The following is a 17,285-nucleotide window of genomic DNA, read 5'->3' on the forward strand; positions in this document are numbered from 1 at the left end:
CGGGGCCGGGCCCCGCCGAGCTGCGGGGCCGGGACCGCGGGCTCGGGGTCGCGGCGGCTTCAGGGGACGGCCCTGCCCCGCAGGTGCGCTCCGTGCGCACTCAGGTTAGGCCGGGTCTCGGCGGTGGTGCCTTTGAGTGTGTGTGACATCAGCCTGGTGCCAGAACGGGGACAGGTCCGTGGGTGTGACGGTCAGGACCATCCCTTTGGGGTGTTCCCCAAGGACACAGATTGAACACTATGGGCGCGTGTATTTTTGTACGTCTTCACATTTTGACAGGCAGTTTTCCTTGTGGACTGTGCATATGAGAGTATTATTATAAAAAGAACCTGTAACTGCTGTCCAGCTGCTTGGCAGGTGAGCGTGGCCCCCGCCCACCCACCGAAGCCCAGCCAGCCTGGCAGAGAGGGGGAGCAGCAGGCTCTGGCCCAGGCTCAGGCTCTGGGCTGCGCTGGAGTGCACTGGGGTGGACAGGGTGGAAGGGGACAGAAAACCTTCACTGGAATGAGCTCCCGGGCAGGAGGAATCCACTGGCAAGGACACGTTTTGCATCTTGCTCAGGCTCTGCAGTGACACCACCTATGACACTCAGCCAAGCATTAAAGCCTTTAAAATGTGACTATGGCAGATTTTCTCCCAGGAGCTGTAAATCTGTTTTCATTACAGCTTTATTCTTCTAATTCCTGTGAGATTTTCCTGCTGAACACTGTGTCTTCAGAATAAAACAAACAGCTCTGAGCAGTGGGACGTCATCAAACCTACTGACTGGCAGTACCACCCAATGTATTTGGTGGTAACCTCTGTGCAAGGCTGGAATAATGTAGTGTTTCTAGCTTCCCTGCCAAGTGGCTGAGCTCTTTGACAAAGAGTTCACTTATGTCAGCTGTCCTTTCCAGTTCCAGTCAATTGGTTTGCAAGCAGAGCATGAGGATTTCTGGCTGACTGGTTTGGACATACAGGCTGACCCTCATCCTTGCACAGTCCAGAAAACTTTTGGAGAGAGCATTTTGGCAGAAGGCAAGATTGGATCTCACAAAATTCCTCCCAGTATGTAAATTTGATGCCAGAACTTGACCTGTACTATCTTAATAGAATAATGTCAGTAATGATAATAAATATCTGTTCATGTCTTACCTGTTCTTATCTCCCCACTGAGACTGCTGGGCAATCATTTCAGTTCTTTTATTTTTTTTGTAGTAATCTTATGTGCATTATTATTATTATTACAATATTGTTATTCATATTATTACTAATATTTGTACAAGATATATAAATTTTTTGGCTTATTTTTGTTCTTCCTTTAAACATTAATTAAAATGGCATGCTCGCAGTGAGCCCAGTTGGTTCTCCAAATATCAAGGCAATACATTTCTTATGGCTGATCCCTTATGAGTAATTTCTTGGCTAAGTTGCCTTGAGTGAAGCTGTGCTGTCCACCCAGCTTAGGAGCTGGTCTTTAAAATGGAATATGAGGCAATGGCATGGAGGTGAGACTAATTAATTTTTCTTGCAGAAATACTTCTTTACTAATGCAAAGTTTTTATCAGATTGCTGTCGCACGTTTAAGTCCCATTCTTTCTCTGAAACACGGCTCAGTGAAACTGAAAGAGCTTGTGGCTCATTTGCACAAAGGTGACTTTGACCCAGTATGAAAAAGGAGGAGTTGTGAGTCAAGAACTGATCTTTAACATGCAGCAAGGGCACGTGCCTGTGAGATTACATTATCTCCTTGTTTGTGCAAAGTGACTGAAGTGATCCCAGCTCCATGTTGCGTATTATTTTAGGGTCAGTGTTTTGTATTATATGGTTGTCTACATGGCATCAGTAAGTTGGCTTCAGCTGCCTGACCACTCCCTCTTTTCCCAGCACTTTCATGGAAAAAGAGATTTATCTCACAAGGCCACTCTAGGGACAAAAGCTTTCAAAAAAGGCATTACTGTGTGACCTTTTTTCTTGGTAAATAAGGAGTGGTGATTACTGAGAAAGCACAAGCAGTTCTGAGAGTTTATTTTCTGTTTTCATGTATGTTTACGTAAGTGTTATTATTTATCACTTGTATTTCCATGTGTTGCCCTTAGCTTAGGGATAGAAGCTGAAGCTTGAACTCAAGTCCTTTAGAATCTTCACTTCTGGGTAGTGGCTGTAGGCTGGGATGAGTTCAGGACTGATTTTCTACTGCTTTGCCCCAACACTGTGGGACAGTAACTCTGCTGGGCCAGCTGGGTCTGGGAACAAAAACCCAAAGGCAGCCTGGATGCAGCAAAATCCAGTCCCACACATGGATCAGGGACCCAGAAGTGAAAATAGAGGGTTACTATTCTGGGGCAATGAGGGGGAGTTTCAAAAGTGCCCATAACTTGATCTACATACTTGGTGGATCTCAGGCTTCAGGTCAGTTACCCTATAGTATAGTAGTTAGCATACCTGGCTTTCAGCCAGGTTTTCGGGTATGGGATGGTTTAGCTTTTATCCCTGGTGGTGTTTAAGGACAGGTTGGACTGGACTTTTAGCACCTGGTATAGTAGAAGGTGTCCCTGCCCATGGCAAAAGGTTGCAATGAGATGGGAAGATCTTTAAGGATCCTTCCAATCCAAACCATTCTGTGATTTTATGATTCTGTTTAGCTGCTGCTGCTCTGAGTGGGAAATATACCTCAAGACAACTTGCTGATTTGGGCTATCAGTGGCATTAACGTACCTAAATCTTCCACCTGTTTTTGAGAATGGAAATAAATCGGCATGAATTCCCCCCTAACACCTAACCTTTCTGCTACTGAAATCAGTGCTGGATAATCCAATGAATTCTGTGGCATGGAACAAATACCAGAAAACTGGACAACTCCTACATCAGAAAATCCTATGTGGCCAGAAGTGAAACCAGCAATGAATACTACATTGTTGTTTTCAGCCCCCGATATTTGTTTTGGATATGTGCATCCATATGTAGGAGAATGTTCCCAGCTATGTTGTGTTTTCCTCTATCTGTCTCTGTGTGGCACTGGTGCACTTTGAAAAATTCTTGAAGATGAATTAAAGATGTGGGATTTTGATGAATTCAACTGCTGTACAGACATTTATATACTACTGTAATTCCATTTCACTCAGTGCATTCCAAAACCTTTGCAAAACTGCTGAATACTCCTGCCTTACCATTTATACAATTTGTACATTTGCATTTCTCATATACACAGCCAAAGCAATTATAAGCTTCTGCTGCTGTTGCTTTATTGACTTCATCATGTAAAAACCTTTCTCACAAATTGTTTCATGACTTGTACAGTTTGCAAGAAGAAGATTCTTCATCCAAAAAGCTGAAAAGTAACAGCAGCATCTCCCATCACAGCCATGCATGTGTAAGGTAGTCCATATTCTCTTCTCTTGTATGAGTCAAAGGGAAATCTGTTTTTTCAACATTTTTAGAGCGCATAGAAAATATAGCCAGTCTGCTACATAGCCTTTTTATATTTTATATATTCTATATATGTTTATATATGTTTATATATATGTTTTTATTCCTAAGTATTTAGGCAGAGAGGGTCACCTAGGGTGATTTTTACAAAGAATTAGCACAAAACATGAGCTGCTTGAGCTGTAATATGTCGTAAATGGCTATTAAATACTGGTTTATAATGGCCTTCTTCTAGAGTTGAATTTAACCCCAAACTATGACTGTTTCTGTATGGAGTATCTGGTTTCAACAGAGTTCCACCCAAATAGAAGAGGATTCAGAGGATAACTGGAGTTCTGCAGTTTTTCTGCCTTCTGATACTAAGTGTTTTCTACCTTTGGTAGATAGTTTATTATGCTGGACTCCTGGTGTCAGAACCCATCTCTTTCATTTGCCCATGTTTACTTTTGATTTACATCTTTTAGCCACAGTTTCTCTGGAAAGTAACACACTCCCAGTGCAAATAAACTGGAGATAAAGACGTACAACCTGACGAAAGAGGGGTAATTTTAAATTTCACTGTAGGAAAGAAGGGATTTCACCATTACTTGCATGACCTAAAATGACTCATTCAAAAGATAAGACAGCCTGTTTAGATCTTCACTTGGTTTGGTAAATGCTTATCACTACCACACCCTCTACTTTCTTAACTTGTTTACATGGATGTAGAAATATTTCTAAACATTTCCTTTAGCAGGTGATGCTAAAGCAGATGATATATATGAAAAGCTGTCTTTTGTGGGAACAGTAAGAATTGGTCTTACGGCAATGATTCTTTTTTTTTTTTTTAACTACCCTTTAGGTCAGACACTTGACTTACTGTAAATTTCAGACAAGTCATCTATTATGTAGGAGAAAAGCTGTGTATTTTAACTTTGTGCAGTATTTTAGATAGATCTTGTGTATAAATTTCTCCTAAGGATTGTAGTGAAGTAGGACAAAGAAAGACTCATCAGACAGGAAGTAATTCAGCCAATGGCCTGTATAGCTTAGTTTAAAACTCATCACTTTCTACTGTTGGAGAGTCATTAACAGCTGGTTGAAACACTCCATGTTTGTTAGACTGACCGTTTGCAGAGGGAACAGTGTAAGCTCTTTATACTCCACCTACTGAGAAGGGAAGCAAATGAAATGAAAATGTCTCTTGACAATACCCACTAACTTGGACTAGTCACTTTTTCAGCTTTTTGTCTGCATTTCCCTTCATGTCTTTAAGCCCAGCGCAGGTGGAAAACCAAGAAAATAGATCATTCCTATTTTGAACTTAAATCTCAGATGAATCTGCTGCATCCTACTGCAATAGTCTCTAATAAAAATCCTGGTTATGGTGAAATTACAGCGCTGGAGTTTGCTCCCATGTTTCCCCCGACTTGGCCAGAAAGCTGCCACGGTGGCTGAAGATTCAGAGGTTCTGTAACCAACTTATGCAAGGTTGAGGAATTGGCTTCTTGTGGTGTGATGCATCCCTCTGCTAATTAAAAGCACATGTCCACACAAGGAATGTAGCTCTTCAAATGGGAACTTCATGTAATTATGAAAGCAGTAGGAGATAAGAATAATTGTTTTCAGTTCCACATATCCTGTCTTCTTCAGCACTGCAGGAAGATTAAGTGAAAGTCAAGGAAGGCAATAACAAAGTTCACATACACAGCAGGATAACTGATGTTGACCAAAGCACTAGTAGGATCTAATGGAGTTCAAAGAAAATTCCTTTCCATATTCCCAGCCACCAAAGAGATTTCTCACAGATGTTATAAGCACATGCATTTCATGAGCCTGAATACCCACAGAGTGGCTGGTTTACACAGCTATCAATCAACTGGGCTGTAAACTGTGTTCATGAGAGGGGAGCTACAGCATTTTATGTGAAATTATTTACTTCTCTGGCTTAACTGGCTTTGGGCTCCTTTTGGACTCCATTCCTCATCACAAAACACATACACTGCATGGCATGGTAAGGACAATTTATAATATATTGAACATGTTGAAAGGGCACTTTTTGAAAGTTTCAGGAAATGCAGTGCATGTGTGTGGGCTTAGGGATAAAATAAAAGGAAAATTCAGTAGAGGGTTAGGGAAAAGGTAAGAAAAACGAAGTGAATAGGGAGCCCACAATGGTTGTACTTTGCCAGATTAGTGAGTCACTGTTTGCTGTGCTGTTGAGGCCCAGGAGACTGTTAGAAACTCAAAGGAAGCCATGAAGTATTGCAAGTGTGTTTCAGTCGGCAGAGCAACTGCATTGCTCAATTTAGGAGCAGAACTGCTCTCTCAGTAGGCGCCATGAGTTCCAGAATCACACACGCTTCTTGCTTATCAGCCCAGCTTTGGGGCTGCACTTCCCTCTAAGCAGCTGTGTTTAGGCCCCTGGGAGGAGATTTTGTCATTTAGGGCAGGTCCTAAAGGGGAGCTATCACTGAAGTCTGGCAGTCCAAAACTGTGAACCTGTAACCCCTCACTGCAGCTGTTGCTCAGCCCTGAAGTTTCCTCAGCTGTTTGCCCTGAATTTCTACAGGTGCCGAACATGCTGCTCCGGGTGTGGCTGGTCCTTCTTTCCTTACATCCTTGTTGAGCTCTGCTCAGAACACAGCAGGACCTTAAAAGGCAGAGGTAATCAGTCATCCCTTTTTTTAAAAGGCCAGAGGGATGGTGCCCAAGTTGTTTTAAACCCTTCAATGCCTGAGTGCTATAAATCCATCCTTCTAGGGGAGAGCACACTGATCTCTCAGCACTAGAGGAGACCTCATTCCCATCACTTTTTATTACAGCTTCTAGGCTTCACAGCAAGGAATAAGAATTGCATGAGGTCTAGCAGAGTGTGTGACTTTTTTGCCTGTTGTTAGGGCATTTATTTGTACAGAAACATGAATTCTAAGCCCAGCTTCGGTGCCTGTTTAGGTGTATTAGAATAGCTCCTAAAAAATCAGTTTCGTGAGATATCTTATGTAAAACTTTCAGTATTTTATGTAATACTTTCAGTAATGAAGTTGGCATGAAAAAATAAGAATGTACTAGTGGAGCTGTGGATGATGTAAGCCTGAGAGGGAGGTTCTCTGTCAACATAGGAGGATCAAATACTAGACTGGAAGGACTAGAGAGGAACTGATGTAACAGGGATGGGGTGAAATTTAGGTCATGCACACATGTGCAAACAGCAAGAATTTCTGATATTAAGTGAAAAATGAAACTGATACTGGAGAAAAAAACAGACATCCTGAACAATCAGAAGAAAATTATGAAATGTTAGTATTTCTAGTAGGCCAGGAAAATACTTGCACTTCCATGGAAGAAGTTGGTAAGGCATCTGAAAAAAATGATTGAAAATAAGCCTGAGAGAGTTTAATTTCTCCCTCTTAGGGCGTTAGAGGGTTAATTGCCAAAAGAGAGAGTAGCTGCTTCAGCCAAATGTTTACTTGTCCATGTATAATTGTCTATGAACCTATTCAGCTAAAAACAAGGTTCCTAGATATCAACAGAATAAGGCTTGTATTCTCCAACAGCAGGAGTAGGAAACCTGGTTGTTTTCGAGGTGGAACTTGTCAAGTCTAATAAAGATATTACAGACACGTCTGCCTGTATTGGGAAGGACCAGGCAATGGTCTGGGAGATCCTGCCTAATGAAGATCCCCTCAAATCCAGTTTGTTTGTCATTTCTGCTCAAATGCTGATGTATTTGATGGGAAAACCAGCAAGTGGGGGGAAAAAATTGACAGTTTCTTGCATAAAGCTGTGGAGCTTTTCCAGAACCTGGTTGATTTGTCTGGAGGAGATGAACCCTTGGCAGGGTCTCCGTCACTGGGCAGTTCTTAACAACACACAGGATGAAATCCTGGCCCCTGTGAAGCTGATGGAAGTTTTGCCATTAATTTCTGTGAGACCAGGATTTCATCCTGGAGTCAAAAGTACATGCATGCTTTCAGAGACAGAGTGGCTAATTAAATACATCTGGTGTACTGTTCTTTTATCAATCATTGATAAAATAGTGTATTTTCAATATGAACTTTGGTTTAGCTTAACCGCAAAGTTCAAACATGTCCTTTTACCAGACTTAAAAGCATAATTTGTCTACTTTTTGTCTGAAGTAACAGAAATCATGGTAAAAAATTAACACACACCCACACCCATCTTCTCCAAACCCCTGTAGTATTTGATGTGCTGCAGAAATTAGTAATTAAAGCTTAGAAAAGCCAGTTAAAATATTTCTAAATGATACATAAAACTTTATCCTCTAAGAATGCCATCCGAAGCTATGTTCCTCCTTTAATTTCTGAGCAGTTGAGCTAGGAGTTCATCTGGATTTCGGGAGGGACTGTGCTTTCAAGTGACCCAGCACGGCCACCCAGCGAGCTCAGGACAGGTACTGACCCTTACCCACTCTGCTGCAGCCGGGATGTGCCCGAACAGCCGGCACGGGGCTGGGCGCGCAGGAGGGCAGAGGGGGCTGCAGAGGGGGCTGCGGGGGGGGAAGGGGGGGGGGGGAAGAAGAGGCTGCGGGGGGGAAGAACGAGCTGCGGGAGGGAAGAAGGGGCTGCGGGGGCAGTCCCTGCAGGACGCTCCCCCGGCCCCATGTGTGAGACTGCCGCGGGCAGGGCGCGATGCGGAGCCTCCCCTCGGGCTGCCCCCGCCGTGCGCATCCCTGTGCGGGCTGTGAGCAGCGCGGGGCGGAGGGAGAGGCCCGGCCCCCGGCCGGCCCAGCCCGGACACCCGGCCCCCCCGCCCAGCGCGACCGTCCCGCTGCCGCCCCGCCCGCCGCAGCTCCCGCCGCTGAATTTGCTCCGGTCCCTTAATTGCTTCGCTCTCACCGAGAACTTTGTTTACAGTCCCTTGTGCGGCGAGCTGCATCCCCTCTTATGCTGGCTGCGGGCTGGTGGCCGCCGCAGTCCCGCCCGGCGGCCGGGAGGTAAGGCACGGCTCGGCTTCGCTAGGCACGGCTCGCTATGGCACACTAGCCCATGCTATGGCACACTGGCCCAGCCTGTGGCAGGGACTGGCACGGCTCAGCTCGGCACGGCACGGCTCGGCTCGCTGGCAGTCCCGAAGCCGCGCCCCCGCTGGCTCCCGGTGCCCGCGGGGCTCTGGCTCCCGTGCCCGGCTCCACGGGGTGGCCGGGGCTGCTCGGGCTCCGCTGCGGCACGGGGCTCTCCCCGCTTACAGCAGCCGCGGGGGCTCGGCAGGCGGAGCCGCTGCCGGTGCAGGTCGGGTGTCCCGCGGAGCGCTGCTTCCCCGGTACCGCAGGGCTGTAGTGCACAAGGCTTTCCCCGCCTGCTCGCCTCTCTGCTCTCTTGCAGAGGTACTCGGGGACCGGCGTGACACGGAGGATTTTAGCCCAGGTGTGTGTGTGGCGTGCAGCAGGCGCGTTTGAAAGTTCTGCAGTTGGCACATAACAAAGTTGGTTTGTGGAGGGGTTGGATTGACTCCCATCCTACACCTCGGCTATGTGGGGAAAACGAAAAAGGTGTGAGAGTTTAAATCTGTTCATGATTTCACTTAAAAACTTGGTGAGAGAAACTTATTGCATCCCGACGCAGCTGGTATGGAGGCAATGTGTTCTCCTACCTCTGTAGCTCAGGGCATGGTCCTGGAGTCTTGTAAGTACAAATTCTGGTTGTGTATTTTCCAGAAGCATTCACCTGGGGCAGAGCTGCGGGATTGTGTTGAGGATTAGTATATTCTGTTGAATTCTGAATGAACTCAGGCTCTCTTCTTGGGACAGAAGGACTCCTTAGGCTATTTTCCGTAGTTACTTTAATGCATAGCCATAGTGTGAAGTGTGAGCATTATGATTCATTGGGATTTTACATAAGCAAAAAAGAGTGCATAAAGTATTGTGTAAGATAGAAAGAGTCTGGTCCAGAGCTTGAAGGCGGAAAACTCAAATGTGTCCCACTGGTTATAAGTAAAATATGAAAAAGAGGAAAGGGTTGTAGTGGCTCTTTGCCCTTGCACAGAGATACTCCATATGTGGGAAGCCTCCTGAGAGAGCACCACATTGAAATGATTCAGAGTTAAAACGATGAAAGCTTCATTTAGAGATTTCACGTGTTTCTGCTTCTCAGTTTTGTGGGGAGAGAGGGAAGGAGAAGGGAAGGAATTACATCTCTAAGAAGTTGCTCTGTCAGAATTTTTTACAAAGACGTTAATTTAAAATAAAAATATCTAAACTGTGTGCAGTCAGGGATAAATATAAATAAATAACTGACAGAGCAATTAATCTTTTCCAAGCAAGATGCTGGCAGAGTGGCTTAGGGGGCACAATTGCACTGGGAAGAGCTTTCAAACAAATGTAACCTTGCTGGAATCCAAGTAGAAGTTGACTGCAAGCACATTTCAGAGGTCTGCGTTTGTTTTAATGAAATCTAGATTATTTATCTGAAGTCAGGATTTTTTTTTCTGTATTTCCCTCCAAACTTTTCAGAAAGTTAAACTAATTGCTAGGTCCTGTGGAAAAGAATATAATCAATGAGATAAACAAGTAGACTTCCTTATTATTAGCTAACTTCAATAATCAGCTGAATATACTTTGGCAGCATCACAGGCTTATTCCAAGGATCTTCTGGAGAACAGCAGCAGTTTGTGCCGCAACACAAAATGTTTGTGTTTGTGAAATGTTAGCAGGGTCTAAATAACTTAAAAACAGAAAATCCCTTAAAATGTATCATTATACAAACCTACTCTCATGAATTTACTCTCATCCCCACTTAGGACTCCTGCTTCCATGTTGAAATCATCTTCCGTGATCATGCACTTCTAGAAAGGGGGTCACATAAGACTAGCAACATAAATCTGCTGCTTTGTGAGTTTTACCCAGCTGCCTGGTGATTTCACAGCTGTTTCTGCAGTTGATAACAATTTCCATCGCTCTGCTTTCTGCAGAGTTGTCACTGCCCTGCTGCAGGGTTTGCCTTGGCCCTCTTGGAGTTACAAATCTTGTTTTTGAAAATTCAGTAACAGAAATGAACAACAGTAAATATAGTGGAGTTGTGTTTATTACAGAGAGTTCTTGTACTGTGTAAGTCTGCCCTTTTTTTATTCTGAGTCTTTGGGATTATATTACTTAGGTTTTCTAATAGTGGAAGAGATCTAACAGGTTTTTTTAGTGGTGTGTTGTCATAGTTCACATAGGAACAGGGAGATGGAATGATTTGCTCAAAGAAATTGGACACTTAGAAGAGACAAACTCCCATGTATTCTGAATCATTATTCACACAGGTGAAGTGAGCAATAGAAATTAAGTTAAATAAGATTTTTATCTGCAGTATTTCTTGTGCATTGATTTTTCCTGCCTGGCTCTTTCTGGGGACTTGACTGGGTTATGATACTCACTACTGCGACGTCACATCATCAAAGGAAAATGTTACATTGGGCCAGAAATGGGTGGCTGTTTCCAAGAAAAGAGGCAGAAGCCACTAGGAGAACATCTCCTGCTTTGGTTAGGTTAGGAGCAGGAGTCAGCCCACAGCAGAAGCTTTACACTCATGACTTTTATTCTTAAGAAGCTCAAATATTCAACAACTTTTCTTGTAGGAAACTTCCAAGCTAGAATATTGTCACCTCCAGTTCATCATTCAGCAACATCTGACACTTCAAAGCCTCGAGCAGCTCTTTCTGCCTTGAATTGTCATACAAGACATCTTCAGCACTCTTCCTCTGCTTTCTGAGCCAAGGATCTTTTACCATGGATTTCTCCCGGATCTGGTAGGTGTGCATGCTGATGGATTTAATGTCTTTTTGATAAATCTAAGCTTACCCTCACTAGTGGCTAAAACTTTTCTCTCCCCTTATCCAGGGTTAGCCACAGATTGCCACAGAAGCACATTCTTCCTCCAACTCAAAGTAGCTCCTTAAGATAGTACTTGTGGTATGATTAGTGAGAGGATGCTGGTGTTGCTGGGTATCTTTGCCTAAATTTCTTGCCCTGAAACTTGAACCAAATCACCTGTTGGCTTAAGTCAGAAGTGACTTTGCTGGCAATGAGGATCCAGAGCCCTTTTTTCTATGGCTGGATACCTTTGCTTACACTTCAAATAGGTTCTGTTGTTTATTTCATTTAATAGTATTTCAATAGAGAGTTGTTTATTTGTTTTATATGACTGCCTGCCTTCTTACATCCTATTCCAGACAAAAACTGTGGTCCTCAGAAATTAACAGATATTTTGCCATTGACTTAATTATGATAGATTAGAATATTTATTTTTATTCCTGTTAGATTTGACTGTATAAATATATTTCCTTTCTTCATAAATCTCTGTACAAGAGGTCTAGGAGATTTTCATGCTCACTGAAGATGCATCTGAACCAGAGGGACAAGGACTTTAGAGACAGGAGTAAATACATTTTGATTAAAGGTTAACATTTTTTCAGAATAATAATGCTTATTATGGACTTCTTCAAGTTATTTGGCAGTTTCCCTATTTCAGTGACTGTGAGAGTACTTGGACTTTTAAATAGTTATTACAGTATTTGAGCCAATAGACCTTTTATATGCAAAATATTTAAATTTTTTTCTCCCTCAAATTTGATAATAAAGTGTTACACTAATTGAATGGTAAGATCAAAAAAAGGTGACATTTGGGGATCATATTCCTATGTTATGGTGAACTTCTGTAACATTTTATGGATAAGTAATGCAGCAACATAATGGCACCAGTGTACATCTCACTGCTAGGTCAATCACTGTTGAAAATGCAGAACTTGGGCTCAGATCCACATGGGAACAGATTGATGACACTTGAGAGCAAACCCATGGCTTTCCTGGGCTCTTTCTGTCTGATTTAAAAAGCATTTAATCGTACATTATGATTCAAAGAACAAAGCTACCGAACCTAGGAGAATTTAGGATATCAAAGGTGTCAGCACAGATATATTTGCTTTGTCTGAACAAATCCCTTTCCTGCCCTTGGAGATACAGAGTACTCACAGAAACAGGCAGAATCATTGAATGGTCATGGTTGGAAGGGACTTCGGGAGGTCATATGGTCTGACCCCCCTATTGCTCAGCACCTAGGCAATGCTGCCCAGGGCTGTGCAGATGGCTTTTGATTATCTCCGAGGGTGGAGACTCCAAAACTTCACTAGGTTCCAGTGCTCAGTTACCCTCACAGTAAAAAAGTTTTTTGTGATGATCAAATAGAGTGTTTCAGTGTGTGCCTGTTGCCTCTTGGGCTGTCACTGTGTGTGCTTGGGTGTGTTGTGTGTGCTCAGCAGGGACAGGCTCTTCTGGCAGGGCTGAGCCCACAGGCAGCTCTGCACAGCAGATACAACAGGGAGCTGAGCACTCTTCCCCAGTGCAGAACAAAAGCTTTGGCAAACCAGATCTGGGCTTTCCTTCTCTCTTGAGGGTTCAAGGGGACTTTGTATACAAAAGCTCTGACTATATCTAGCATTTAGCCCGTTTGTGCCTGTATTTTTTCAAAAAAGAGTGAAATCCTTTTTCATGTAAAACCCACAGTCAGTTGTAGGAGGTACTGAGATATAAAACCAAGGGCTCTCCACAATGAACGAATATATCTTAGCAACAAGGGTGGAGTGGTGGGAAAGGAAAAGGAGAATACAAGTATCTGGCAATTAACTTCCTAGTCACAGATGTGAAGGTGATAAAAGTGATAAAAGCATTACTGCATTGCCAACGCTCTTCCTTGTTCTCTGCGTATCATGCTGCTCATGAAAGCAAAAGCGGCACAGCCCACACCAGAGTGGTGGAGGAGTCCTGGGAGTCCTGTCCCAGCAGGACAACCAGTGGTTCCCAGTGGTTCCCCAGTGTCCCAGTCTCTGGAGTGTGTGTTGGGGTGCACTGAGCTGGGTCCAGGACAGCACATCTGTGGCAGCCTTGGTGTTGGCAGAGCTCACTGCAGGCCCCAAGAGTGACCCCACATCACCAGAGCCCCGGAGACAAGGCTGAGCTCTGACATGGCAGCCTGCAATGGTAGAGAGCTATGGGCTCCTCTTGCTCTGAGCAGGTGGACTCTGATTATTCCCTGGGCCCAGAGCTAAAAGGTATTTGTGTCCTGTGCAGATGCAGTCAAACTGTGCATGCTGTCAGGACTGAGAGTGTGTTTACAGTCTGGAAACAGGAGGAAAACAGCCTGCTGTATCTGAGATGAGTGAATATGATGGTAAATCTCCCTCCCACAGTAACAGGGATGTAATTTCATGTATTTACAAGAGACCCATTGCTTTTGCATGAAGCCAGTGTAAATAGCAAGCTGTCAGTCTGGCATTGATATTCCTGTAACTGGAGGTTCACAAGCCTTGAGCTGAGCCGAGTAAATCTGTTTGCATCCCCACTCCCCCCACATCTACACCTTGTCATGACCATTTGAATTTTTTCCCTAAGTAGCACTTGCACTGAGAAAGAGCTCACTGTTCATCCTGGCTTTTGCTGGGCTAGTACTTGACCATGTTATTGTGATATGCAATGGAGCAAATCTGTGTAATGTGTTGTGTGTAGGTGTATAAAGAAACTGTGTGAAAAGTCTGTGAGCGAAAATCAAAACAGTATGTGAACTTCACCTCTTTGTGAGAAAATGTAATGCCATTGAAATCTAAATTATGTCCAGAAATACTGACTTTAGGATGTAACTTAATGTAGGATTTGGCCCACAACATTTTAATGTTGATGTCTGTCTTGGTCTGTGACTCTCTTATTTCCAGAACTTACATACATATTGCTGAATACTGTAGGAAATTATTCAGATCCTTCACAATCAGTCATGTCACTGTTGAACTTGTGCATAAATCCTTGTGAGGTCTGAATGTCTGGTTGTTTGTGATCCCAGGGGGATATTTCTGTGTCCCCATTTGTCTTATAAATGATTGGTAATTATTGGCTGAACTCATGCTCTTCTCTCCACAGTGCAGCACGTGCTCAGCAGAGCCTGCTCTAGCCTAAGAACGGGCTGAGTCAAGACAATCAAGATGACAAACGAACCTATCAAAGAGATCCTGGGCACCCCAAAGCACCCCGATTCTGTACCCACAGAGAAGAGTAACAACAATGACTGTGTCATAACCACCATTCCTCTGGTCAGTGAGTGCCAGCTGACAGCAGCCACGGGGGGAGCAGAGCTCTCCTGCTACCGCTGCACCATTCCCTTCGGCGTGGTCATCCTGATAGCTGGCATTGTGGTCACTGCCGTGGCATACATCTTCAACTCCCATGGATCCATCATCTCTGTCTTTGGGCTGGTCCTCTTGTCCTCAGGACTCGTTCTGCTGGCTTCCAGCGCCGTGTGCTGGAAGATCAGGCAGCACAAGAAGAAAGCAAAGAGGCGGGAGAGCCAGACAGCACTCGTGGCAAACCAGCGAACCTTGTTCGGTTAAAGGCAGCCAAGAGAAGGCTGGACAAAAGGCAGAACCTTTGTAAGTCAACTTGGCTATTTATCAGTAGGAGAGACTGCAGGTTTTAATTTAAGTGTGGAAACAAACTGAAATGAAAATGGAATAGATTAAGAAATACTTGTAGCAACTCCGCAAGTGCTCCCAATGTATTTCTTACTGCAGACTTGGTAGTGATTCTTTCCAAGACAGAGGAAACCCCATTTTTCCTTTCCAGAAAACTGCATCACATAGCTGCAACCATCCTAACTGCGTTCTCCAACATGCTGATCGTGTTGGAAGGGGAGTGTGTGGGAACTGAGAAAATAATTTCAATTGACTTGAAATGCCAGAGGTCTCCTTAAAACACTGACATTTGACCAAGGGAGAAATCATAGCATTTGAAGTGACTACAAGCTTATGGCCAGAGTATCTGGGACTTAAACTGTAGCTCAAAAAAAAAAAAAAAAAAAAAAAGGCAATAAGAACACATTGCAAATTCCTTAATAAGCTGATTCTTATATTTTATGTAACTTCCCCCTCCCAATACCTGTGGTACTTTCCCCCTTTTTTAAACCAACTAATATTGTTTCACTATTGAATAGAAATCAGTAGAAATGTATAATTATGTTGTTTAACCTAAATAATGAGGTATGATCATAGCTTAAAACGTGAGACTTTTTTTGTAAATTAAAGTGGTCAGGTTTAGCACTTTTGATTATTTTGTTATAAAATTAAAAAATAAATTTCATTAAAATAATATCCAGTGCTGCTAGAATTTTAGAAAATATTTTTATTGCTATCAAGGTAGCTTGTATCTTCAACTCTCACTGCTTTATATTTCTGCTTTTGTAGAACAACCCCTGTGACAAAAACTGTGAACACAAGTACTGCTGATCTCTTACAAAAACCTCTGCAGCCTGTGGACTTTGGCTTGATAGTCCAACCTTCTGCAGCTCAATTAACAACTCTGTTATTGAAAAATCATAGCAGACAGTTCTGCAGACACTCACTGTCACAGTCAGTTTGAGACATAACTATTAATAATAACTTGTGGAAGCAAAGCTATGTGTAGTGTTTGCTGACTGAGCTTTGGGATTACAAATCCTCATGAAAAGCAGGTGCCAGGTGTCCCCCGCTTGTGGCTGAGGTGTTGATTCTGTAACTCTTGTGTTGTAGAGGTCTTACAACTTTTCTCAGTTAATGCATTATTGAGAGGCTCGTCCCAAATTGAAGCAAACTAGAACATGATTTCTCTTTCTTGAAGGACAAGTGGTGCTGAACTGAGTCACAGGTTTGCACCCCGGTGTGTATGAGAAGGCAGAGGGGCTGCATGGAGCCCTTTCCATTTTTTCTTTCTTTTCCCCCTTATTTTCTCCAGACTCAAAAGGGCTGGGTGTGATTTTTGCTTTCCACTACCAAGGTGAGACAGGCCTGTGTCTTCTCTTCGCCCTCAGAGCCTCTGGCAGCCGGGACAGTTTTGGTGATGCTGCTGCAGAGCCCACTGCCAAAGAGGTCCTGCAGGGGGTTCCTTCTGCAGCTCATCCTGGATCCCTATGCTTCTCCTGCTGAAGCCACACAGGAATTCTGGCTTAGGTGCCACCATTTCCTCTGCCCTCCATGGTTTAAGCTTGTTACATCCATAACTTATCCCTGGATTTGCAAACTGCACCTTGTGTTTTAAATAGAGTGAGCTATATGTGCAAGAGGGGATGTTTGGGGTCAGTATTTGCGTTGCCACACTCCATGGTTACCAGACGCTATAATAAAATCACTTGCATCAGAGGAAAGCTGACAACACATTTTAGCACTTCCATAGCCCTCACTTAATCACGGCAGGAAGCTTTCCTGCTGCTAGGAGAACATGTTGCGTCACCAGAACATCTGACACCGGTGTCCAGTGTCAATCACTTTGCTTAAGGTCATTAAAAATATTAGGGTGTCCCCTTACGATGTACAGGTTTTGCATGAGTGACAATTCATGGGAAATGCATAGCATGATAAATAATGGAACAGGTGGACTAAAGTGGTGTCTTTCCTGTTTAAAATGAGAGAAGTGATTGACATCAGCAAAGCTGGATAAGCTAAATAGAGCTGTTCATCTTTTTCCCTCCCTGGGAACACAATAGTTTTTCTGACTCCTTCTTTCCCCTCCCCATTTCTTTTTTTGTCAGTGGAATTTTGGGGGCTGCTGAGGAGAGATCTGCAGGGGCTGTAGAGATGCAGTGATTTCCACTAAGTGTGTGGCAGTTTGGCTCTGTGGTTCCTAGGCTGAGCCCAGAGCAGGAGCTGCCCACTGCCCTCTCCAGAAGTCTTTCCCACACAGGGGTCCTCCTTTGGCCATCACTGTGATACAGCTGAGCTTGCTGTGAAAGGAAGGGAGAGGTACAAGGTGAGGCTCAGCTCCAAGTCAAAAAAGAAAAGCCAAACTCAGTGGAATGGAGACAACGGGGGTTTTGGAGCAGTTTTTTTTTCAGGAAGGGTAAACAAGAGTGAGTAAGAATTGCTCTGCTACTACTAGAGATGAT

General features: G+C 43.8%; 1 protein-coding gene across 3 annotated transcripts; it reads left to right on the top strand.

The window, feature by feature from the left end:
• Positions 1-13: 13 nt before the first annotated feature.
• Positions 14-15,517, top strand: TMEM100 (transmembrane protein 100). Of its 3 annotated transcripts, none has more exons than XM_053960415.1 (3): positions 14-104; positions 10,969-11,139; positions 14,297-15,517. In XM_053960415.1, exon 3 carries the CDS (start codon positions 14,359-14,361, stop codon positions 14,761-14,763), a length of 405 nt encoding a protein of 134 aa, XP_053816390.1. In that variant the 5' UTR covers positions 14-104; positions 10,969-11,139; positions 14,297-14,358; the 3' UTR covers positions 14,764-15,517. The 3 variants fall into 3 exon arrangements, with proteins under 3 accessions (XP_053816390.1, XP_053816389.1, XP_053816391.1); XM_053960414.1 differs by lacking the exon at positions 14-104 and adding an exon at positions 8,207-8,344; XM_053960416.1 differs by lacking the exon at positions 14-104 and adding an exon at positions 10,637-10,653.
• The last annotated feature ends 1,768 nt before the right edge of the window (positions 15,518-17,285 follow it).

The sequence above is a fragment of the Vidua chalybeata genome, chromosome 19 (genome assembly GCF_026979565.1).
Source record: "Vidua chalybeata isolate OUT-0048 chromosome 19, bVidCha1 merged haplotype, whole genome shotgun sequence".
NCBI classification, from domain to species: Eukaryota; Metazoa; Chordata; class Aves; order Passeriformes; family Viduidae; genus Vidua; species Vidua chalybeata.

Bases quoted from the DNA above. Each gene is read 5' to 3' on its own strand.
- TMEM100 (XM_053960415.1), top strand. From the start codon at position 14,359: ATGACAAACGAACCTATCAAAGAGATCCTGGGCACCCCAAAGCACCCC.